The sequence below is a fragment of the Artemia sp. Qi Xiang Cuo genome, unplaced genomic scaffold (assembly GCF_049724085.1).
Source record: "Artemia sp. Qi Xiang Cuo unplaced genomic scaffold, ASM4972408v1 HiC_scaffold_22, whole genome shotgun sequence".
Classification (NCBI taxonomy): Eukaryota; Metazoa; Arthropoda; class Branchiopoda; order Anostraca; family Artemiidae; genus Artemia; species Artemia sp. Qi Xiang Cuo.
In genome coordinates, this window is record NW_028297431.1 from 3,864,578 (window position 1) to 3,891,685 (window position 27,108).

The window sequence follows — 27,108 nt, forward strand, 5'->3', positions numbered from 1 at the left end:
CCTAAGATTAAAGAAGCTTTTATGTTTTCTAATTCTCCCCTTCGTGAATCAATAATTTCCCCTAGCGATTATGTAAATCAAGTTCACAGGTGCTATTTCTCAGGTTAAGCTAACCAAACAACAATGAAGCCATGTTTGTTTCGTAAGTCTACCACTCGTGTATCAATAATTCCCCCGAGCTATTATGTAAATCAATTTCTCAGGTTAGGCTATCAAAACAACAAAGAAGCCATGTTTTTTTCTTAATTCCCCACGCTCGTGAATCAATAATTTTTCCTAGCGAGTATGTAAATCAATATCACAGGCTAAGCTAGCCAAACAACGATGAAGCCATGTTTGTTTCTTAATTCCCCCTTCGTGGATCAATAATTTCCCCTAGCGATTATGTAAATCAAGTTCTCAGGCCAGGCTAGCCAAACAACAATGAAGCCATGTTTGTTTCTTAATTTCCCCATTCATTTATCAATAATTTCACCTAGCGATTATGTAAATCCAAGTGAAAAAATTCCTGTTTTTTCATTCTCATTGAGAAAAACCATTAAACAGACATGAATTGCTGTTGACATACATAAATGTGACAAAGCCCATGTTTTTCAAATTCTCACTGACAAAAACCATTAAACATCCATGAAAACAGACATAAATGTGAGAAAATTCATGTTTTTCAAATTCTCACTGACCCTTCGATTACGCAATCAATTTCTCGGAAATTCACTTCCCCTTCGAGTCCTAGATCAATAACATTGTTCACGTTAGAATTCAATGCGCATGTGCAACCTTCATCCCGGAGCTATTACACATAGAAACATCAAATAAATCGACCTTGGAAAAAGAGGTCATTGACCGATTACGCAATCAATTTCTCGAAAATCCATCTCCCCTAGGGACTCTATGCCCAACCCTGATTCGTGAGCTCTAACCACTTCCCCTCGATTACGCAATCAATTTCTCGGAAATTCACTTCCCCTTCGATTACGCAATCAATTTCTCGGAAATTCACTTCCCCTTCGATTACGCAATCAATTTCTCGGAAATTCACTTCCCCTTCGATTCCTAGATCAATAACATTGTTCCCGTTAGAATTCAATGCGCATGTGCAACCTTCATCCCGGAGCTATTACACATATAAACATCAAATAAATCGACCTTGGAAAAAGAGGTCATTGACCGATTACGCAATCAATTTCTCGGAAATCCATCTCCCCTCGGGACTCTATGCCCATATTAGGACCATAAACCACGTGGGGATCGTGGGAGTTTTAAAAAAAAGTGTCCGGATCGGGATTCGAAGGGGTATTGTCCTCGTCGGAGTCAATAAGGCCCTTCTACTCCTCTTCAAGGAGCGATGAGAGGGTAACGGGTACATTTTTTACTCTTTATTTTACTCTTTTGCGCTGGAGGACGGTCGAGCGGAGATCTCGACCGAAATGTCTGCAAATATATCTTTGTGTTTTTCATTGGCCGGAAATATCCTCCATTTTCTTCTTCACGATTTTTCATTTTGTCACGCATAGCCTGTGTGGTCTTACAAATTATTGAAAATAAGATCAATAGAACAATGTCCAACATCAAGTCACGGGATAATGTTTTTGAGGATTTTGGTTCTGGCAAGTTGCACTTACTCTCTGGGATTAACTTTTTTTCGTTTTTTTTTTTTAACAAAAATTCATTATTGATTTTACGAATGATAATCCCGTTTTCTTTGAACTTAACTTTATTTTTCAAATAATTTTTCCATCCCATATAAGATTTTTTCTCTAGCAGAACTTGGGCATGGTGTGAAAAACGCTTGGACAGTATTTTTTCGCAACTTGTTCAAAAAGGTGTCTCCTACCTTTTATAATAGGAATATTCGACGTTAAGAAATTGCTAAATTCAATAGCGTATGCAGGTTTCATCACTTCAGGCTTAAAAGTTTCTAATTCAATATCTTTTCCAAATAAATCCTTCCAATTGCCCCAGAAAACGGGCAAGAAATACTCTTCATTTAGAAATGTTACATTGCAATTCAGACTGGCCTCCTCGAAATTGTTTGTCGTGAAGTTACAAGTATCCACTACAACCTTTCTTATAAGTTCTTCACCTAAACCAATCCACGACATGGGGTTGAACTTTGTTTCATTCAAACGGTGATACAAAGCCTCTATTATTGGGTGTCCTTTGTGGAATTTAAGTACTCCGTTTGCAAAGTTTTTTAAAAGAAAAGAATTAAGATCTGCCGTGGACTTCATTAAAACTGCATCCATGTCAATATACAGTCCACCGAATTTTTTTAATAGCGCAATTCTTGCCAAATCAGACACTTGCTCTGCCTTATGGGGGGATGTACTCTTTACTTCTTCATAGATTCGTCCTAAGTTATCATTTGTGAAGAATTTCTTTGCGTCTAATTGGACGAGCTTGACATTAGTAAGATTCTTTATCCAGTCATTCTGCTGTTCCATTTTTTCTTCTTTAACTCCAGTCATATAAATCACAACAAGATGTGGATATTGTGCTCGAGCGGCAGCTTCAACACAACAAGATTGTCGCGGATTTAAATATCCCGCGTCGCTGCTCTCAACAAAGAAGGTCGTGTTGAAACCGTGGTGATCGCTGATCTCATTAAGCGTATGAATTTCGATGTCAGGTTCCATAATTTGATGCATTTGGATATGGAGGAATGCATTCCAGTTTGCTTCGAGATTTGTATACTTTATTACAATGATCATAGTAATAAACAAAAGACTTAATAAAACGAAATACCTCGTTTGGACTGTCATCTTAGTCTCCTGGAAGAAAGAAATGTTGAGAAATAACAAGTTCAATCATAAATGTTTTCAATTTTTTATTTGTAATTTTGACGAAACCTGTAAAAAAAGGAAAAATACGGAAGAGCGCATCTTATAAGAAAACAGCTTAAATACAAGAAAATATTTATGGAATGTTATTTATGATGCAAATGCAATTTTTCTGTTACATCGCAATTCTAATTTATAGAATCTAATTTTTTTTGAATTTGTATAGATATATTTGTATTCTTATGGTTACAGATTAGCCAATCGTGACTAGTATATTATTATACTTTTCTTTTTTTTTACTTTCTTTATTACTAATGATTTCTTTTTTTGAATTTAAAGGAATAGATTTGCATTCTTATAGCTACAGACTAGCCTGGCCTCCCTTGCCCATTATTCTTCTTATTGTTATTATTTATTTAAAAACCTGCCATACAAAAAAAGGTATTAACGTACAATTGGGGCTATTGAGAAAGAAACATGTTAAGATAACAATTCTTACTTCATAATATGCAGAAAAATTGTATTGAAAAGATTTTGAAGGCACTTCCACTATACCCTAGTGTGCCAATATATATCCCAAATTACATATTTCCAATGTATTTTGTTATGCGTCACTTTTCGTTTCAACTAGTCTACCTGTAAATTGAATGAACATTGACGAAATCAAGAAACGGAAAAACAAGGGAAAATCTACAATTTTGGGCTATATATTCGCACATTGGGGAAGGGGGTAAACTATAATGGAAGTACCTTCAAAACTCGTTAAATACAGTTTTTCTACATATTTTGAAGCAAGAATTGTTTTCTCAACATGTTTCCTTCTCAATAGCCCCAATAGGATAATACCCTCAAAAAAAGATTAAAGACAGAGCATAAACAAAAGAAAATAAGTTAAAGAAAAGACACAAAACGCAAATCAAACCGGTAAAAACAAAGAAAACACTTTGAAAAAATTATGATTGGGCTCAGAACAAACTTCAACACAAACACTTAAAAACACAATAAATGCTTGGGTAAATTATTGGGTCGCAACCGAGGCGGATTTTGTTTTCAGTAAAGTAGTGTAATTTTTTGTTTCATTATTCTATAAATATTGAGAAATAGGATGTGTCAGTTTATTTGAGCTGGTATATTTGCTATTATGCCAATTTTGAACAGGGGGCGAGGGCTGGGACGCAGACGTCATGGCAGAATATGGGACTGCCCATATTCAAAAATTATTTATACCATTTGGCGCGTCCTACGTCTTGAGCAAATCCGTGGCACGTTACCTGAAGTAGAAGGGGGGGTTCTACTCCCATTCCTCACCCCTGCTGCTACCTATAACTTTTTTGCACCCAAAATATGGGCATAGAGTCCCTAGAGAGAACATATGGTTAATGGGGACAATGACCTCTTTCTCCAAGTGTGTTTTTGGCACGCTCAAGGCAAATGTTATGATTCTGAAATAGTATGTGTTGTTGTTTCACAGTCAAATGTCAAGGTCAGTATTGTTGTTGTTTTAAGTGCACACTCTCAGCGAATGTTATGATCCAGAAATAGTATTTGTTGCTGTTGCTCGGGGCGAATGTTATGATCCAGAAATAGTATTTGTTGTTGATGCTCGAGCCAAATGTTATGAGTTTCCAAGGTACCTAACCTAACCTGACATGACACGTGACACGTCATAAGTGACACGTCACACATGACACATGGCACGTGACACGTGACACATGAAACGAAACATGACACATGACACATGACACATGAAACATGACGAATGACACATGACACATGACATATGACACAAGAATGATGTAATCAACTAGGACACATGGATTTCGGGGAAATTGATTACATAATCGCTAGAACCATATGAGTAGGTCGTGACGGGAGTCCATATATAGGCATTGAAGGACGTAATCGAATATGACAGTTGGATTTCTGAGAAATTGATTTAATTATCATTAGATCTATATTACAAGGTGATATCGGGGGTCCATACATGGGCATTGAGTGACGTAATTGACTAGTAGAGCTGGAAAACGTAGCAATTGTTACATAAAACGAGAGGACCATATCAGAAGGTCGTGACGGGGGTCCATATATGGACATAGAATGACGTAATTGACTTGGAACATAGATTTCTGAGAAATTGATTACATACTGAGTAGAACCCTTATCAGAAGGTCATGACGGGAGTCCATACATGGGCATTGAATGACGTAATCGACTAGGACAGTTGGAATATTTCAGTAGTGTTTTGTTGCGGCTTACCTTGACAGAGTTACATTCTCTTGATTTTTCAAAGATCATTTTGAATTTCATTCATTGAAATGCAAGAGTTGGAATATTTCAGTAGTGTTTTGTCGTGGTTTACTTTGTCACACTTACATTCTCTTGAGTTTTCTTTGTTGATTTGAATCTCTTTCATTGACAATAAAGAGGTGGATTATTTCAGTAGTGTTTTGTTGCGGCTTACCTAGTCACAGTTACATTCTCTTGTTTTTTCAAAGTTCATTTGAATTTCTTTCGTTGAAATGCAGGGGTTGGATTATTTCACTAGTGTTTTGTTGTGGTTTATCTTGTCACAGTTACATTCTCTTAATTTTTCAAAGTTCATTTTGAATTTCCTTCGCTGAAATGCAAGAGTTGGATTATTTCAGTAGTGTTTTGTCGTGGTTTATCGTGTCACAGTTACATTATCATGATTTGTCAAAGTTCATTTTGAATTTCATTCATTTAAATGCAAGAGTTGGAATATTTCAGTAGTGTTTTGTTGTGGGTTACTTTGTCACAGTTACATTCTTTTGATTTTTGAAAGTTCATTTTGAATTTCTTTCGTAGAAAAGCAAGAGTTGGATTATTTCAGTAGTGTTTTGTCGTCGCTTACCTTGCCACAGTTATATTCTTTTGATTTTTCAAAGTTTATTTTTGATTTATTTCGTTAAAATGCAAGACTTAGAATATTTCAGTAGTATCTTGTCGTGATTTACCTTTTCACAGGTACATTCTATTGATTTTTCAAAGTTCATTTTGAATTTATTACAGTGAAATGACAGGGTTGGAATATTTCAGTAGTAGTTATGTTGTGGTTTAATTTATCCCAGTTACGTTCTCTTGATTTTTTCTAAGTTCATTTTAATTTATTTCCTTGCAATGCAAGGGTTTGATTAGTTCAGTAGTGGTTCGTTGTGGCTTACCTAGTAAAAGTTATATTCTCTTGATTTTTCAAAAGTTCATTTTGAATTTCTTTCATTGAAATGCAAGAGTTGGATTATTTCACTAGTGTTTTGTTGTGGTTTACCTTGTCACAGTTACATTCTTTTGATTTTTCAAAGTTCATTTTGAATTTCTTTCGCTGAAGTGCAAGAGTTGGATTATTTCAGTAGTGTTTTGTTGTGGCTTACCGTGTCACAGTTACATTCTCTTGATTTTTCAAAGTTCATTTTGAATTTCGTCCATTTAAATACAAGAGTTGGAATATTTCAGTAGTGTTTTGTTGTGGCTTACTTAGTCACAGTTTCATTCTCTTGATTTTTCAAAGTTCATTTTGAATTTCTTTCATTGAAATGCAAGAGTTGGAATATTTCAGTAGTGGTTTGTTGTGGCTTACTTTGTCACAGTTATATTCTCTTGATTTGTCAAAGTTCATTTTGAATTTCTTTCATGGACATGTAAGAGTTTGATTATTTAAGTAGGGTTTTCTTGTGGTTTACCTTGTCAAACTTACATTCTCTTGATTTTTCAAAGTTAATTTTGAATTTCTTTTGTTGAAATTCAATAGTTGGATTATTTCACTGGTGTTTTGTTGTTGTTTACCTTGTCACAGTTACATTCTCTCGATTTTTCAAAGATCATTTTGGATTTCTTTCGTTGAAATGTAAGAGTTGGAATATTTCCGTAGTATTGTGTCGTGGTTTACCTTGTCACGCTTACATTTTTTTGTTTTTTTAAAGTTCATTTTTAATTTCTTTAGTTTAAATACAATAGTTGGATCATTGAAGGAGTTATTTGCCGCTTTTTACTTTATCACATTAACTTTATATCGATTTTTCAATTTTCATTTTTTTCTATTTCATTGAAGTTAAATTCTTGAAATATTTAAATAGTGCTTTGTTGTGGTTTACCTTGTCACAGTTACATTCTCTTGATTTTTCAAAGTTCATTTTGATTTTCTTTCGTTGAAATTCAAAAGTTGGTATATTTCACTAATGTTTTGTTGTTGTTTACCTTATCACAGATACATTCTCTTGATTTTTCAAAGTTCATTTTGAATTTCTTTCGCTGAAATGCAAGAGTTGGATTATTTCAGTAGTGTTTTGTTGTGGTTTACCGTGTCACAGTTACATTTTCTTGATTTTTTGATTTTCTTGATTTTTCTTGATTTTCTTGATATTTATTGCTTAAGCGTATTAACAGATTTTTTTTGAGAAAAAAAAAACACAACAACAAATGTTTACATAAAAATAGTACTTTGAGTTCACTCTTAAACATCCACATACGATGGTCACATGATATAGAATAGTTTTTAACATGTCTTATGGATTTATCACGATCAGGTATATTCTTAGGTATCCACTGTGCGAAGAACCTAACCTCGTCTTCAGGACGTTGATAACCCCCTTCAAATTTAGGACACTTAAACTCTTCTAGATTGCAAAGTGGTATCCTAGGGTCACACTTTTGAATTAAAACTTTATATGTAGGCACATTGCCCTTTACGTAGAGTGCTTCAACCCCAAAAAAGCTGCAAATTTCACTGACTTCCTCCTGAACATTTCTCAGTTCCTGACCAGTATCATTAAGTAGTATAATCACTCTATCATAGAATCCCAGTCTGTTTATATGACGTAATGTAGTGCTCCACAAGCTCTTATCATACTCAAACATGTTATAGTTCACTATCCAATGATAACAGTCAATTTCTTCGACTTCCATAGACAATAATAAAAATATACATTCAAATATAACACAACAAGTTGATTTTTTCAAACTGATAAATTCTGTGTCATACAATCCTATCATCTTGGAAGTTATTAATGTAGTTGTTAAGTAGAAAAATACTTCATCAAACTTTTATACCTTCGCTCAAGGTTGAATGGAGTTATGGCTAGGGGGATGAGTCCTAAAACCATCTGATTTCAGTGTGGGGAGAAGTCATAAAACCCTTGGAAGTCATTGCGGGGAAGAGTAATTGAACTCTCGGTATCTATTGCATGTAAATGAAGTCTGGAAATTTCAATAACAGAACAATTCTTTTTTTTTCTCTTTATCACAAACAATTTTCGATTAGCTACACGATGTAGAATTTTAATTCAAAAAATTATGAAAAAAATCTCAGTAAGTAACAATTTCTTTCTTGAAGTCAACTTTTGTATACACAATACTGAAATTTCATTGGAGAAATTATAAAAATTTTTGTAAGTAAGTAACAAACTCTTTATTGAATTCACCTCATGAATATACAGTACATAAACTTCGTTCAAGAAACATGATTAAACACGTTCTGAAACTGCATGATATTTGCATGCCTTTCCTTGGCACCTTTCCAAACGAGTGGGGATTCCCCACTGGTTCCTACACATTGCAAAAAGTGAGCATTACGAAAACTCCACGTTTTCAACCAGACTGGTTTTTTAGACAAAATCCATTTTTTAGCGACCAATCAGGGACAGTAGAGGTTTATCAATACAAGTTAACTTTATTGGTGATTGGTTAAACAACACGACGGTGCTTGCATTGTGAGAGAGACGTGCACAGTCAATATAGCTTTATTTCATTTTTTTAAGGTTAATTTAGACGAGGTTACGTGCGCGCACGTAACCTCGTCTAAATTAACGTTAAAAAATTAAATAAAGCTATATATTTCCTATTATGCCAATTTTTAACAGGGGGTGAGGGCTGGGACGCAGACGTCATGGCAGAATATGGGACTGCCCATATTCAAAAATTATTTACACCATGTGGCGCGTCCTACGTCTTGAGCAAATCCGTGGCACGTTACCTGAGGAAGAACATTTGTAAAAAATAAGAGAACTAAAGAAAACCTATTCTACAAATAGTGAATCTATGTGCAAGATTTCGCGTTAAAAATGAAAAAAATCTCTTGACATATCAGTAGTATGCGCCTTCTGGATTTGCTTGCGTATATAGCAATTTCAACGTTATTTGCTTGCGTCTCTACACCTTTTCAAAGAGATTCAGAGCTCCCTCACATAATGGAATTTGAGGGTCGATAAAGTGAAATTATGTCACTATTCTAGTTTTTCTAAACCGGTATTTGCTTGCCTGTATAGGACCATGCTATTTTCTTGGCTCAATAGCAATTCCCATGTTACTTGCTTATTTTTTTTTTGTTATTAGAAAATTGGACACTATACTCAGAATTATTTGATTGACATTTAAAAAGGGGTAATGAGATTTGCAAATTGAACACTATGAACGATATTAATTAATGTTTTGAATAATAGGAGTGTGAATGACTCTAATTAGTGATTAAAGGGTTCATAATAAAAACATTTTTTTTGTAGTTGTTTTCGTTTTTGCTTTATTGTTCGACTTGATGACAAAAAATACATTTTGAAACTAAAAAAAACCTTAAAATTTAGTAAATTGTCAAACAATATCAAAATGTAATCTCTTATTTATACGTTATATCTTGGAAATTAAGCCTCTTCTTATCATTATTCTGCAATTCAAATGCTTAATACCCCAGGCATATGCGAGTCAAATTTCACTTTAAAGTGCTGGCGTATCTGATGAAATAATTTAGGTCGTATGATCAATTTAGTAAGGACACTCGATATCCTAAAAGTGTCTGATTCAAACTTTTACCTTTGAGAATCAATGTTGTTATCCAGACAAGTTTCTTAAAAAATTAAATAAAGCTATGTCGACTTTGCATGTCTATCTCACTGTGTATGCGCCGTCGTGGTGTGTAATCAATCACCAATCAAGTTATTGTATATTGAATAGCCTCTGATGTCTCTGATTGTTTCCTAAAAAATAAATGTTGTCTAAAACATAATTCTGCCTGAAAACATTAAGTTTTCAGACTGCTCACTTTTTGCAATGTGTAGAAACCAGTGGGGAATCACCACTCGTTTGGAAATGTACCAAGGAAAGGCATTGAAATAGCATGTAGTTTCAAAACGTGTTTCATCACGTTTCTTGAATGAAGTATCTGTACTGTATATTCAAGAGGTGAAATCAATAAACAGCTTGTTACTTACTTACAAATATTTTCATATTTCTTGAATGAAATTTCCGTATTGTGTATCCAAGAGTAGACTTCAAGAAAGAAATTGTTACTTAATGAGAATTTTTTCATAATTTCTTGAATTAAAATTCTATATCGTGTAGCTAAGTGAAAATTGTTTGTGATAAAGAGAAAAAAAAAGAATTGTTCTGTTATTGAAATTTCCAAACTTCATTTACATGCAATAGATACCGAGAGTTCAATTACTCCTCCCCGCAATGACTTCCAAGGGTTTTATGACTCCTCCCCACACTGAATTCAGATGGTTTTAGGGCTCATCCCCCTAGCCACAACTACATTCAACCTTGAGCGAAGGCTTAAGAGTTTGATGAAGTATTTTTCTACTTAACAACTACATTAATAACTTCCAAGATGATAGGATTGTATGACACAGAATTTATCACTTTGAAAAAATCAACTTGTTGTGTTATATTTGAATGTGCATTTTTATTATTGTCTATGGAACTTGAAGAAATTGACTGTTATCATTGGATAGTGAACTATAACATGTTTGAATATGATGAAAGCTTGTGGAGTACTACATTACATCACATAAACAGACTAGTTTTCTACGATAGAGTGATTACGCCACTTAATAATGCTGGTCAGGAACTGAGAAATGTTCAGAAGGAAGTCAGTGAAATTTGCAGCTTTTTCGGGGGTGAAGCACTCTACGTAAAGGGCAATGTACCTACAGATAAAGTTTTAATTCAAAAGTGTGATCCTAGTATTCCACTTTTCAATCTAGAAGAGTTTATGTGTCCTAAATTTGAAGGGGGTTATCACCGTCCTGAAGACGAGGTTAGGTTCTTCGCACAGTGGATACCTAAGAACATACCTGATCGTGATAAATCCATAAGACATGGTAAAAACTATTCTATATCATGGGACCATCGTTTGTGGATGTTTAAGAGTGAACTCTAAGTACTGTTTTTATGTAAACATTTGTTGTTATGTTTTTTTTTCTCAAAAAATCTGTTAATACGTTTAAGCAATAAATATCTTTAAGCTTAACCTGTTTTTATTCTTTAGAATAGTTCTATTCTTTTCATTAAATTGTGAGGAAATTGTAAGTAACAATCACTTTCTTGAATTTGCTTCCTGGACACGATACAGATATTTTATTAGAGAAATCATGATAAAATTGCAAGTTAGTAATACACTCTTTATTGTTTTGATATTTAATTCAAGAAACCCCATGAGTTGAATTCAAGAAAGAGTTTGCTACTTACGATACTTTGATTTTGTCAATGCTATCCCAAGTATCTGTCAATAGATGTTGATAGAGAATCTATTCATTCTTATACTTAGATTTTCTCTATGTTAACCTATCTATCCGATATATGATGTATGTAAATTCCTTTTCTTACATCTCCGATGTTTTAATAGACATTCTAAACGTTCGATATGCTAACTTACTCTAAAATTAATGAACACATAACAATGTAAGGCATAATATATTTTTAATGAAATAATGTCATGTAGAATATTAATACAATAAATATATATTATTATACATTATTAATATCAATGAACAACTTTGGACATTTTGAATCTGTTCCATAAAATGGTTCACCATGTTCTTTCTTGGTACTCTAGCTATTGTCTTCTCTTATTTGGTAATCAGTAGAATAATCATTATTCCATTTTGACTCATACCCAATTTTTATAGGTGTGTCATCGACAGGGTCAATATACTTTTCGTCTTTGGTATTATTTGATTCATTGACTGTTTGATCAATAGCAGTAACGTTTGCTGGTACTTTATTTTTCATCGATTCATCTTTATTTTCCTTAGTGATATTTTCGGCCAATGCCCTTTTTATTTTTCTAGCAATTTCACTGTCTATTATCACACTATTTTTACACAGGTAACAGTTCCGGCATGTAGACAGGATATAATTTATGATATTAGTAGAAAAGTTTACCTTTCTTTTCGTCTTTGTTTTAATTTGAATGCCAATACCCGAAATCTGACGATATGGTTTAACACTTGGTAACATGTTTCCACAAGTAATAGCAAGAAGATAACCTTCTTTATAAACTACCATTTTTATGTTGGCATTCTCTTTGAGCGCAATCATCTCCGGAGATCTCAATCTCGCATATCCACCATCATAAGAGTTGAATTTTTTTGGTACTCCAAAGAAATTCAATTCCTTACTGTCCTTGTTGTTTCATACTTGTACTTACTTGTTTCCACTTGTACTTGTTTCATAGTTTAAATACTTCTCCTTGTCAGCATTCAATGCTACAATAACACTATCATGTGAACACACTTTCTTAAAATGCTTCATCTTCACTTTTTTATAGATATTAGTTACGTGTTTATCGTTCCACTGTGTAAAAAATACTGATTTAATACATGCAATAAACTAGGTAGTGTCGATAACTGGCCATAGAGCAATAACGAGAAAGCCACATTGTGTCTCTGGGCAAGTATAGTGTACAATTGTTAGAGCCATTAAAATATCTGTCGAGGAGGTATCATTAGCAATAACCTACTTCTAATGAAGCATATCAAGTCACCTGTTTACCGGGTACTAAATAACTACCATTTTTACTCCCCCTTGCATTATATTGGCTTACAATGAAAATAATTGAAAGGAAAAAATATAAAAATCTCAAATAATAAATTCCAGGAACCTAACAGCAATGAAAATCTAAAAAACTATGTCTGAAAACCCAAACAGCTAATTAAATATTCTAATTCATGATTTCAGGCACGTAAAACCACAAAATACTAAAGTTAACTTCTCATATAATAAACCCCAGGAGTCGAACACACACGAAAATCTAAAAAACCTAGGTCTGAAAATCCCCAAACAGCCAATTAAATATTCTAATTCATAATTTAAGGCACGTCAAATACGAAATACTAAAGTTAACTTCTCAAATAATAAATCCCAGGAACCTAACACCCACGAAAATCTAAAAAAAGTTGGAATATTTAAAAAATTCAATGAATTTCGTAAGAAATTCAATGAACTTTGAAATATTCAGAGAATGTAACTGTGACAAGGTAAACCACGACAAAACACTGCTCACATATTCCAACTCTTGCATTTAAATGAAATAAATTCGAAATGAACTTTGAAAAATCAAGAGAATGTATCTGTGACAAGGTAAACCACGACAAAACACTTCTGAAGCATTCCAACTCTTGCATTTCAACGAAAGAAATTCAAAATGAACTATGAAAAATTAAGAGAATGTAAATGTGACAAGGTAAAGCATGACAAGACACTACTGAAATATTCCTACTCTTGAATTTCAACGAAAGAAATTAAAAAAGAACTTTGAAAAATTAAGAGAATGTATCTGTGACACTGTAAAGCACAACAAAACACTACTGAAAAATTCCAACTATTGCATTTCAATGAAAGAAATTAAAATGACCATTGAAAAATAAAGAAAATGTAACTCTGACAAGATAAACTACTACAAAACAGTACTGACATAATTCAATTATTGTATTTCAATTAAAGAAATTCGAAATGAACTTTGAAAAATCAAGCAACTGTGTCTGTGACAAGGTAAACCATGACAAAACACTACTGAAATATTCCAACTCCTGCATTTCAACGAAAGAAATCCAAAATGAACTTTGAAAAATCAAGAGAATGTAACTATGACATTGTAAATAATGACAAAACACTACTGAGATATTCCAACTCTCACATTTTAATGAAAAAAATTAAAAATGAACTTTGAAAAATTAATAAAATGTAACTATGACAAGGTAAACCACATCAAAACACTAATGAAATATTCCAACTCTTGCATTTCAATGAAAGAAATTCAAATGAACTTTGTAAAATAAAAAGAATGTAACTGTGACAAGGTAAACCACGACAAAACACTACTGAAATATTCCAACTCTTACATTTCAATGAAAGAAATTCGAAATGAACTTTGAAAAATCAATAGAATGTATCTGTGACAAGGTAAACCATGTCAAAACGCTACTGAAATGTTCCAACTTTTGCATTTCACCCAAAGAAATTCAAAATGAACTTTGAAAAATGAATAGAATGTAACTGTGACATGGTATACCACGACAAAAAACCACTGAAATATTCCAAATCTTTTATTTCAAAGTAAAAAATCCAAATTGAACTTTTAAAAATCAAGAGAATGTAACTGTGACAAGGTAAACCATGACGAAACAATAATGAAAAAATCCAAGCCGTGCTATTCAACAAAAGAAAACATAACCGAACATTTAGATACCAATAGAAAGTAACTGTGACAAGGTAAACAACGAAAAAACACCATTGAAATATTCAAACTCTTGGACTTCATCGACAGAAATCCAACATGAACTTTGAAAAATTAAGAGAATGTAAGTGTGACATGGTAAACCACAACAAAACACTACTGAAATATTCCGACTCTTGCATTTCAACGAAAGAAAACCAAAATGAACTTTGAAAAATCAAGAGAACGTAACTGTGACAAGGTAAACCACATCAAAACAATACTGAAATATTCCAACTCTTGCATTTCAACGAAAGAAAACCAAAATGATCTTTGAAAAATCAAGAGAATGTAACTGTGACAAGGTAAACAATGACAAAACACTACTGAAATATTCTAACTCTTGCATTTCAATGATAGAAATTAAAAATGAACTTTGAAAAAATCAAGAGAATGTAAGTGTGACAAGGTAAACCGCAACAAAACGCTACTGAAATATTCCAACTCTTGCATTTCAACGAAAGAAATTCAAAATGAACTTTGAAAAATCAAGAGAATGTAACTTTGACATGGTAAACAATGACAGAACACTACTGAAATATTCCAACTCTTGCATTTCAAGGAATGAAATCCACACTGAAATTTGAAAAATGAAGAGAATGTAAGTGTGACAATGTAAACCATGACAAAACACTGCTTAAATAATCCAACTCTTGCATTTCAATTAAAGAAATTCAAAATGAACTTTAAAAAATCAAGAGAATTTAACTGTGAAAATGTAAAGCACGACCAACCACTACTGAAATATTCCAACTCTTGAATTTCAACGATAGAAATTTAAAATGGACATTGAAAAATTAAGAGAATGTAACTGTGACAAGGTAAATCATGACAAAACACTACTAAAATAGTCCAACTCTTGCATTTGAATGAAAGAAATCCAAATGAACTTTGAAAAATCATGAAAATGTAACTGTGACAAGGTAAACCACAACAAAACACTACTGAAATATTCCAGCTCTTGCATTTCAACGATAGAAATTCAAAATGAACTTAGAAAAATTAAGAGAATGTAACTGTGACAAGGTAAATCATGTCAAAACACTACTGAAATATTCCAACACGTGCATTACAACGAAATATATCGACACTGAATTTTTAAAAATCACGAAAATGTATCTTTGACAAGGTAAAAAACGACAATACACTACTGAAATAATCCGACTCTTGCTTTTCAATGAAAGAAATTCAAATGAAATTTGAAAAATCAAGAGAATGAAAGTGTGAAAGGGTAAACAACGACAAAACACTACTGAATTATTCAAACCCTTGCATTTCAACGAAAGAAATACAAAATGAACTTTTAAAAATCAAGAAAATGTAGCTGTGACAAGGTAAACCACGATAAAACACTACTGAAATAATCCAACTCTTGCATTTCACGAAAGAAATGCAAAATGAACTTTGAAAAATCAAGAGAATGCAACTGTGACAAGGTAAACGATGACAAAACACTACTGAAATAATCCAACTCTTGCATTTCAATGAAAGAAATCCACAATGAACTTTGAAAATAAAGAGAATGTAACTGTGACAATTTAAACCGTAACAAATCACATCTGATATATTCCAACTCTTGCATTTCAATGAAAGAAATTCAAAATGAACTTTGAAAAATCAAGAAAATGTAGCTGTGACAAGGTAAACCATGATAAAAAAACTACTGAAATATTCCAACTCATGCATTTCACGAAAGAAATTCAAAATGAACTTTGAAAAATTCAGAGAATGTAACTATGACAAGGTAAACCATGCCAAAACACTACTGAAATATTCCAAGTGTTGCATTTCAACGAAAGAAATTCAAAATGAACTTTGATAAATCATGAAAATGTAACTGTGACAAGGTAAACCACAACAAAACACTACTGAAATATTCCAGCTCTTGCATTTCAACGATAGAAATTCAAAATGAACTTTGAAAAATTAAGAGAATGTAACTGTGACAAGGTAAATCATGTCAAAACACTACTGAAATATTCCAACTCTTGCATTTCAATTAAAGAAATCGACACTGAACTTTGAAAATCGAGAGAATGTAACTGTGACATGGTAAACCACGACCAAACACTATTGAAATATACCAAGCCTTGCATTTCATCAAGAGAAGTCCAAAATGAAGTTTTGAAAAATCAAGAGAATGTAGCTGTGACAAGGTAAACCACGATAAAACACTACTGAAATAATCCAACTCTTGCATTTCATGAAATAAATCCAAAATGAACTTTGAAAAATCAAGAGAACATAACTGTGACAAGGTAAACCACGACAAAACACTGCTGAAATATTCCAACTCTTTCATTTCAATGAAAGAAATTCAAATGAACTTTGATAAATCAAGAGAATGTAAGTGTGACATGGTAAACCACAACAAAACACTACTGAAATATTCCAACTCATGGATTTCAATGAAAGAAATTCAAAATGAACTTTGAAAAATCAAGGAAATGTAACTGTGACATGGTAAACCACAACAAAACACTACTGAAATATTCCAACTCTTGCATTTCAACGAATGAAATTCAAAATGAACTTTGAAAAATCAAGAAAATGTAACTGCGACAAGGTAAACTGCAACAGAACACTACTGAAATATTCCAACTCTTGCATTTCAATTAAAGAAATCCGCTATGAATATTGAAAATCAAGAGAATGTAACTGCGACAAGGTAAACCATGACAAAACACTACAGAAATAATCCAACTCTTGCATTTCAATGAAAGAAATTCAAAAATGAACTTTGAAAATCAAGAGAATGTAACTGTGACAAGGTAAACCATGACAAACCACTACTGAAATATTCCAAATCCTGCATTTCAACGAAAGAAAACCAAAATGAACTTTGAAGAATCAAGAGAATGTAACTGTTACAAGTTAAACCCCATAAAAACATTACTGAAATGTTCCAACTCTTGCATTTCAACGAAAGAAAACCAAAATGATCTTTGAAAAATCAAGAGAATGTAACTGTGACAAGGTAAACCACGACAAAACACTACTGAAATATTCTAACTCTTGCATTTCAATGAAAGAAATTACAAAATGAACTTTGAAAAAATCAAGAAAATGTAACTGTGACAAGGTAAACCGCGACAAAACGCTACTGACATCATTAAATTCTTGCATTTCAACGAAAGAAATACAAAATGAACTTTTAAAAATCAAGAGAATGTAACTGTGACAAGGTAAACAATGACAGAACACTACTGAAATATTCCGTCTCTTGTATTTCAACGAAAGAAATCCGCAATGAACGTTGAAAATCAGGAGAATGTGACTGTGACAAGGTAAACCATGACAAAACACTACTGAAATAATACAACTCTTGCATTTCAATGAAAGAAATTCAAAATGAACTTTGAAAAATCAAGAAAATGTAACTGTGACAAGGTAAACCACGACAAAACACTAGTGAAATATTCCAACTCTTGCATTTCAACGATAGAAATTCAAAATGAACTTTGAAAAATTAATAGAATGTAGCTGTGACAAGGTAAACCATGACTACACACTACTGAAACATTCCAACTCTTGTATTTCAACGAAAAAAATCCAAAATGAACTTTGAAAAATCAAGAAAATGTAACTTTGAAAAGGTAAAGCACGACAAAACACTACTGAAATATTCCAACTCTTGCATTTCAACGAAAGAAATTCAAAATGAACATTGAAAAATTAAGAGAATGTAACTGTGATAAGGTAAACCACGACAAAACACTGCTGAAATTTTCCAACTCTTGCATTTCAACTATAGAAATTCCAAATGAACTTTGAAAAATTAAGAAAATTTAACTGTTACAGGGTAAATCATGTCAAAACACTACCGAAATACTCCAACCGTTGCATTTCAACAAAAGATATCGACACTGAACTTTGAAAAATCAAGAGAATGTAACTGTGACAAGGTAAACCACGACAAAACACTACTGAAATAATCCAACTCTTGCATTTCAATGAAAGAAATTCAAATGAACTTTGAAAAATCAAGAGAATGAAAGTGTGAAAGGGAAAACCACAGCAAAACCCTACTGAATTATTTTTTTTCTTGCATTTAAACAAAAGAAATCTAAAATGAACTTTGAAAAATGATATGTTTGTAGCTGTGAGAAAGTAAGGCATGGCAAGACACTACCAAAATAACCCAACTCATGCATTTCACGAAAGAAATGCAAAATGAACTTTGAAAAATCAAGAGAATGCAACTGTGACAAGGTAAACCATGACAAAACACTACTGAAATAATCCAACTCTTGCATTTCAATGAAAGAAATCCACAATGAACTTTGAAAATAAAGATAATGTAACTGTGACAAGGTAAACAGAGACAAAACACTTATGCTATAATCCAACTCTTGCATTTCAAAGAAATAAATTCAAAATGAACTTTGAAAAATAAAGAAAATGTAACTGTGACAAGGTAAACCACAACAAAACACTACTGAAATATTCCAGCTCTTGCATTTCAACGATAGAAATTCAAAATTAACTTTGAAAAATCAAGAGAATGTAACTGTGAAAATGTAAACCATGTAAAAACATTACTGAAGTATTCAAACTCTTGCATTTAAACGAAATAAATCGACACTGAACTTTGAAAAATCAAGAGAATGTAACTGTGACAAGGTAAACCATAACAAAACACTACTGAAATATACCAACTCTTGCATTTCAACGAAAGAAATCCAAAATGAACTTTGAAAAATCAAGAGAATGTAACTGTGACAAGGTAAACCACGATAAAACATTACTGAAATAATCCAACTCTTGCATTTCATGAAATAAATCCAAAATGAACTTTGAAAAATCAAGAGAACATAACTGTTGCAAGGTAAACGATGACAAAACACTACTGAAATATTCCAACTCTTGCATTTCAATGAAAGAGATTCAAAATGAACTTTGAAAAATCAAGAGAATGTAACTGTGACAAGGTAAACCACGACTAAACACTACTGAAATGTTCCAACTCATGCATTTCAATGAAAGAAATTCAAAATGAACTTTGAAAAATCAAGAGAATGTAACAGTGACAAGTTAAAACACTGAAATGTTCCAACTCATGCATTTCAACGAATGAAATTCAATAAGAACTTTGAAAAATCAAGAAAATGTAACTGCGAAAAGGTAAACTACAACAAAACACTACTGAAATATTCCAACTCTTGCATTTCAATGAAAGAAGTCCGCAATAAACATTGAAAATCAAGAGAATGTAACTGCGACAAGGTAAATCATGACAAAACACTACTGAAATAATCCAACTCCTGCATTTCAATTAAAGAAATTCAAAATGAACTTTGAAAATCAAGAGAATGTAACTGTGGCATGGTAAACCATAACAAAACACTACTGAAATATGCCAACTCTTGCATTTCAACGAAAGAAATTCAAAATTAACATTGAAAAATCAAGAGAACGTAACTGAGACAAGGTAAACCATGACTAAACACTTTTGTTGTGAGGGGGAGTCAAAAGTTGGGGGGTGGGTCCCTTTTGTGTCCCAAAATACGCAAATTAAAAAATATTAAAAAATGGGGGCTCAGGGGCCTTTGGGGCACCAGGGGACCTTAGGGGGCCCGGAGGGCCCTCGGGGGTCGGGGGGGGGGGTCCTTTGAGTTGGGTTATGGGGGTCCTTTGAGGTTAGGGTATGGGGGATCAGAACCCTTTGGGGTTGGGGTAGGGGACCTCACGACACTGTTCAAATGGAGCTTGTGTATTATAACGACCGCAGAGTTTCACCCTCAAATCCTCTTCTAAAACATCTTCTAAAATCATCTTTTAAAATGTCTCTAACTGTTTGGCCGAAATAATTCCTTAAAACGTCTAAAACGGTTTCGCCCAAATAACCCCTAAACGTAATTTCTGCGTGTTCCTTTTGTTTTTGGCATCCCTGCGCTGTCACATTTGAAATTACTAGGAAACCCTTTTCTCGCGTTAATCTCTTCATCTCTAAGATCAAAATATCTCTTCCCCACCGTTAATGCACATTTGCAAACTTCATCCGGAAACAATTCTCCTGGAAGAACTCCAAAGACATTAATAAACTTCTCCCGGAGACAATTCTCCTTGGAAATACATCAAATACATTAATAAACTTCACCTGGTAACAATTCTCAGAAATCCATTTCCCCTAGGGAGGCTATGCCCATATATGGTGCCCCCTGTCACGAGCTCATGAGGTTAGGCTATGTTACACAATCAATTTCTCGGAAACGTGTTCTCCCTTGGGATTCCATGCCCATATATGGAGTCCCAGTTGAACTGACAGCACCGGTGTTCTCCCCAGGGACCCTATGCCCATATATGGACTCCCCGTACGAGTACTAGGGTCCTCTCTACTGACCCAGTATAATTTACCCCCCCCCCCCTAATTTGCAAATCTAAAGCCCAAATTTATTTATAAAGTAACGAAGAAACTAACGAAAAAATCGGTGTGTTCTCGAATTTTACACAGCGTAAACTTGAGTGAGTGGCGCATAATACACAAGTACCAAAATTCCTTCCCCCTACAGATATTACAAAAAGCAAAACTCAAATAATGGGGGGTAACCACCGGGGGGGGGGGGAGGTAAACGCCGACCACCGTTTGAGATAAGGTCACTCAGCCAGGTACCCAGAACAATCCATTTGCGATTTCTCTGGAAAACATCTAGCAAATCTTCAACCCCTTTTCGGAGCGCCCAAATGTGCAAATATATAGCCAAAATTTTATTTTATTATATAATCTAAAGTATTGTATAAACGTGTTCTAAAATAAACGTGTTCTATAAATGTGTCTAAAATATTGTATATAACGTGTTCTCCCTGGGGATTCCATACCCGTATATGGAGTCCACGTTGAACTGACAGCACCGGTGTTCTCCCCAGGGACCCTATGCCCATATATGGACTCCCCGTACGAGTACTAGCGTCCTCTCTACTCGGGTCTCCATGCATAATGTGTTTGGTACAATTATTCTGCATATTAGATAGATAGATAAATAAGGGTATTTTAAAGCCAAATATACGGCCATGAACACAGTAAAATAACATAAATGAAAGGTACAAATAACATCAACTTTGATCAGCGATCATCATAAAACACTACATTAACCTGATAATAGTAGCCTACTTAATATTTGGAAAAACGGTCATTGAAAAAAAAATATTTAACATTTGGAAAAAAAACTTAAATGAAACATTACATTTACTTTATACTTTTTTTTTTTTTTTTTTTTTTTTTTTAGTTAACAAAATTTCCAGATACCTCGCTATTCTTCTGTAATTTTTTAGTGGCCATATACCCACAAAGAATTGTTTTATGACTTCAAACTATCCAAATACTTACCCTCCCCCCCCCCTATGTGCCAATATATAGCCCAAATTATGTATTTCCCATATATTCTGTCACTTGTCTTTGTCTTGTCTCGTGCTAAGCTGAAAAAACTAACAAAAACTGGTGTGATCTCGAAATCTACACAGCGTAGACTTTAGTGAGTGGCGCATAATACACAAGTACCAAGATTCCTTCCCCCTACATATATTACAAATAAAACTCAAATAAAATTCTCAAATATGGAAAGCCTTATTTTCCACGGGGGAGGGGGAGATTTTCCGTGGGGGGGGTGTATATCTGGGGGCTAAACGCCTAGAACCTTTCAAACAGTAGGCTTTACGAAAAATGCGATTCTATCCCACTTTCTAGGACTACAATGAGAGAAAAGTTGCCGAAGATCGTCCTTTTTGGCTGACCGTCAAGGGTTAAATGGAAAGCAGGTCGTCTGCGGTTGTGGTGGGAGGATGTCATAAAGAAAGATTTAGGGGAAATGGGAACTTCCTGGGAGGGTATAAAGAGGGAGGCTTTGAATAGATTGGGATAGAGGAGGAGCGTGCATAGCTGTGTTGGCCTCATGTGGCTTGGTGCTACGGTGAGGTGTTAGTAGTAGTAGTAGTAGTAGTAGTAGTAGTAGTAATGCATTCTGTGACGCCTCATTTATCTATGTAGCTATGAAACTGGTTTTCTTTGATGTTACATTTAGTGTTCTGGATTGTAGGGGAGTACCTGCCCAAATTTGGGTGCTACACAGGGATTTGCGGTGCTATAGTAAAAAACTGACTATAATAGTACTACATTGTTACATATAATAAATTAATTCTAAAATAGCACTTTGGTGCTACAGGTGGCAACCCTGACTGTAAGTTGTCAAAGAACTTGTCAAAGGGTAAACCAGTTTGTTTTAGTCACTGTTTTAAAAGATTTAACCGATACTTATTTTAATTCTATTTATAAATAGAAAAGTCATGCGATCTAATAAATAATCTTAAATAACAAATAAATAAATAATCTTTCTTATCAAATGAATGAAAACTACCAGCCTGAAGTAATAGCCCATCGCCCTGGCCATCGCCCTACGTTCAGTGTTGCCAAATTTTGAAGAAAACATCCCTCGCCGATCGCCCAAACTTTCAAATTGATTACAGTGTTGCCAAATTTTGTTTCCTTTAGCCTAAAGTACTATTAAAAATACTTTAACACAATTGACTCACAGCGGAGGAGATTCTAAGGGGTCAGACACTAATTTTTGGGACTAAACCTTATCTGCTTGACTAGTAGCTCATTTTAAAGCCCATTTATCGCTGATTCATAATATATGCGTCCTACCGCGTTTAAAAGTCTTGAATTTAATTTAGTTCCCAAATAAAGTTTTTTTTATGAAATTCAAAATCCTTGTCTTACAAAAAAGCGGGCGATGGCGTTGCTTTGCCTTGCTTTGGCTTATTATGTTCTATACAGTGTTTTTATAAAATGAAAAACAATTTACCATAACATTACCATAAAATTCAATATTTCCTTCATTGCTACAACTCTTTGTGAATTTTTCATTTAACCAGGGCTATTTTCTTATCGCCCTAGTCTTAAAATTCCAGCCATAAGGTCAAAGAATGAGAAAAAGGTTCCTATTCTTCTCAAAACGTGGAGTGCTATCATCAGACAGACGAGACGTTTCAAATGAGCTGTCACTCGCCACAAATCAGAGCACAATCACAATTGACTCACAGCAGAGGAGATTCTAAGGGGTCAAACACTACTTTTTGGGACTTAGCCATATCTACTTGACTAGTAGCTCATTTTAAAGACATTTTTTTGCTGATTCATAATATATACGTCTTACCGCGTTTAAAAGTCTTGAATTCAATTTAGTTCCCAAATAAAGTTTTTTTTTTATGAAATTCAAAATCCTTGTCTTACAAAATTGCGGGCGATGGCGTTGCTTTGCCTTGCTTTGGCTGATTGTGTCCTATACAGTTTTTTTTATGAAATGAAAAACAATTTACCATAACATTACCATAAAATTCAATATTTCCTTCATTGCTAAAACTCTTTGTGACTTTTTCATTTAACCAGGGCGATTTTCTTATCGCCTTAGTCTTAAAATTCCAGCCATAAGGTCAAAGAATGAGAAAAAGGTTCCTATTCTTCTCAAAACGTGGAGTGCTATCATGAGACCGATGAGACGTTTCAAAGGAGCTGTCACTCGCCACAAGTCGGAGCACAATCACAATTGACTCACAGCAGAGGATATTCTAAGGGGTCAAACACTACTTTTTGCGACTAAACCTTATCTGCTTGACTAGTAGCTCACTTTAAAGCCCATTTTTTGCTGATTCATAATATATGCGTCTTACCGCGTCTAAAATTCTTGAATTTAATTTAGTTCCCAAATAAAGTTTTTTTTATGAAATTCAAAATCCTTGTCTTACAAAAAAGCGGGCGATGGCCTTGCTTTGCCTTGCTTTGGCTTATTATGTCCTATACAGTGTTTTTATGAAGTGAAAAACAATTTACCATAACATTACCATAACATTCAACATTTTCGTCATTGCTACAACTCTTTGTGACTTTTTCATTTAACCAGGGCGATTTTCTTATCGGCCTAGTCTAAAAATTCCAGCCATAAGGTCAAAGAATGAGAAAAATGTTCCTATTCTTCTCAAAATGTGGAGTGCTATCATCAGACAGACGAGACGTTTCAAATGAGCTGTCAATCGCCACAAATCGGAGCACAATCACAATTGACTCAAAGCAGAGGAGATTCTAAGGGGTCAGACCCTACTTTTTGGGACTAAACCTTATCTGCTTGACTAGTGGTTGCTTTTAAAGCCCATTTTTCGCTGATTCATAATATATACGTCTTACCGCGTTTAAAAGTCTTGAATTCAATTTAGTTCCCAAATAAAGTTTTTTTTTATGAAATTCAAAATCCTTGTCTTACAAAAAAGCGGGCGATGGCGTAGCTTTGCCTTGCTTTGGCTTATTGTGTTCTATACAGTGTTTTTCTGAAGTGAAACAAACTCGGTAACAACTTGTATATACAACTTTATCTGATCGTATTGGCTTAAGCTCTTTTTGAACGCACTATTTAATAGGAATAATTTTCTTATCGTCCTTGTTTTAAACTTTCAATTCATTGAAGTGGAACTGAGAAAAAGGCTCCTATTCAAATCCAAGCGTAGAGTGCCATCATCGGACGGATGAGAAGTATCAAATGAGCTGTCACTCGCCATAAATCGGAGCACAATCACGATTGACTCACAGCAGAGGAGATTCTAAGGGGTGCGACACTACTTTTTGGGACTAAACCTTATCTGCTTGACTAGTTGCTCATTTTAAAGCCCATTTTTCGCTGATTCATAATATATACGTCTTACCGCGTTTAAAATTCTTGAATTCAGTTTAGTTCCCAAATAAAGTTTTTTTTATTAAATTTAAAATCCTTGTCTTACAAAAAAGCGGGCGATGGCGTTGCTTTGCCTTGCTTTGGCTTATTATGTCCTATACAGTGTTTTTATGAAGTGAAAAACAATAGGCCTTAGATAATGTGAGATTAATCGTATAGGAGGAAAACTACCCCTTCCTTACCCCCTTCCTTATCCACCTCAAGGTCATAGAAATTTTGGAGGGTACTCATTTGATCCTGAATCAGTGCTACATAGCAATTTTCTTTCACTAAGTTGTTTTTTTTAAACGCGTTTATTAACTTTTGGTTACTTTGGGCTGTGGTTTGCTTTTTACTTTGTTTTAGCTAGCGCTGCAACCATGACTCCTGTTTTTGTTATTGCAATTTTTCAGCCGTAATACTGCAAGCAGTAATGTGAGATTAATCGTATAGGAGGAAAACTGCCCCTTCCTTATCCCCATCTTCACCTGAAGGTCACAGAAACTTTGGAGGGTGCTCATTCGATCAGAAAATGAGAGTCCTTTTATTATAAGTGGAAAGCGATTGGAGACCAACCAGACGCAGGTAGTATTTTTGGTGAGGGGAAGAGGGTAAACGCCGGTTCCCACCTATTTTGTACTTTCTTTTCGATTGGTAGACTTTATGTCTGCACAATTTTGCGTCTTTTAAGAAATTATCTGTTGACACAATGCCCAAAACCCAAAATCTGCTTGTGTTTTGTACAAGTGTCAAATTTCATAATTGTAAATAGATATGATAGCTGAATTCCCATGCCATAGAGCTATGACAATAATTATCAATTCCACAGGGACGAGGACAAGGAAGCCGCAAAGGTTTTTACTAGGTTGCTATTTAAAAGACAAAACTTAAAGGATAACTATCATATTGATATTTTAACTCACGAAATCAAACGCTTCGGAACAGACTTAAGGAGTTTCAGAAAGTTTTATCACAGAATATATTATATATGATATGAATACAGTAGCTTTTCTTGTGCGAGAAGCCAAAAATAAGAGCCACATAATCGTGCTAGCAACAGTTCCAATTAGGATGTATTTTTTCAATAGACAGTGAAAAACGATTGACAAAAAACTCTGAATATTTTGTTCATATATGCAGTGACCATCAACAGCAGATATATGAGTTTTATGGGATGCGAGTTTTTGTCATTGTTTTTTTACTGTCTAATAAGTGGATTTATGCCTATTAGAACTGTTATTTGTACGTCATTTAAGGCAGTGTGGTCTTGGAAAATACCAACATATACGCGTCAAGAAGAGTTTTAAATGATCCTTTTAATGTTTTTTATCCTCCTTACCACCATATTGATAAATAATCAATACTTCCAGGTTTTTTAATGACGGCACAAAAAACAAGCAACCAATTAGTTGCCGAATATATTTGGATGAATAAACTAAACGATTCACAAAGTGAGATACAATATTCATTGGTAGCTTTTATTCAGCATCAAAACACTCTGATCTCGTCTGGTCATTATCTGACAATAGCCCGAACACATTCACGAATACAGTCACAGTAACCGCCCAATTACTTGAAAGGGGACAAGGAAACTTACGCCTGAAGGCATAGATCTGTGTGTAAGTTTCGAACGAATTGGGCTTACCAGGGTCATTTGCACCGAGGTATCGTTTCTATAGAAGCTATAGTAATTAGAAATATCATGTAGAATTTGCTTGAAGGTATATACTTTGCGTACGTGCCCATACCAAACAGGTTGGTCATAATCTGTTCTGCTTCAATTTTTTTCTGGCAAGATTAACTGAATTTATAATTCATCACATACAAGTTTTTTTTTTGGGTTAAGTCCGTGTTGGAAAAACCGGTGTATCTTTTTTATAAGCTATATTCAACTTTCATATTTGATTCTCAATCAGTTTTGAAATTAGTAAGAGAATTTAATTCAAAGAGAATAGTTTTTATTTTCAAGTATATTAGTAGAGTAAAAAAAATGAGGGGTGCTTTTACATTATTGGAGATTAATGATGGAGCTAACAACAGTGACGTAATTACTTCTTTAGTTTACGAGATTTGCGAATTTTTTTTGCGAAGAGGTATTAGTGTAAAAGTATTGAGATGGTTAAGAATGCCT

The 27,108-nt window shown here is 33.9% G+C and overlaps 1 protein-coding gene across 1 annotated transcript; it reads right to left on the reverse strand.

Moving 5' to 3' along the window:
• Positions 1 to 1,757: 1,757 nt before the first annotated feature.
• On the reverse strand, positions 1,758 to 2,762 carry LOC148939071 (lactosylceramide 4-alpha-galactosyltransferase-like). The gene has a single exon (XM_089107363.1). The coding sequence runs from the start codon at positions 2,760 to 2,762 to the stop codon at positions 1,758 to 1,760; it is 1,005 nt and encodes a 334-aa protein (XP_088963489.1).
• Positions 2,763 to 27,108: the final 24,346 nt, after the last annotated feature.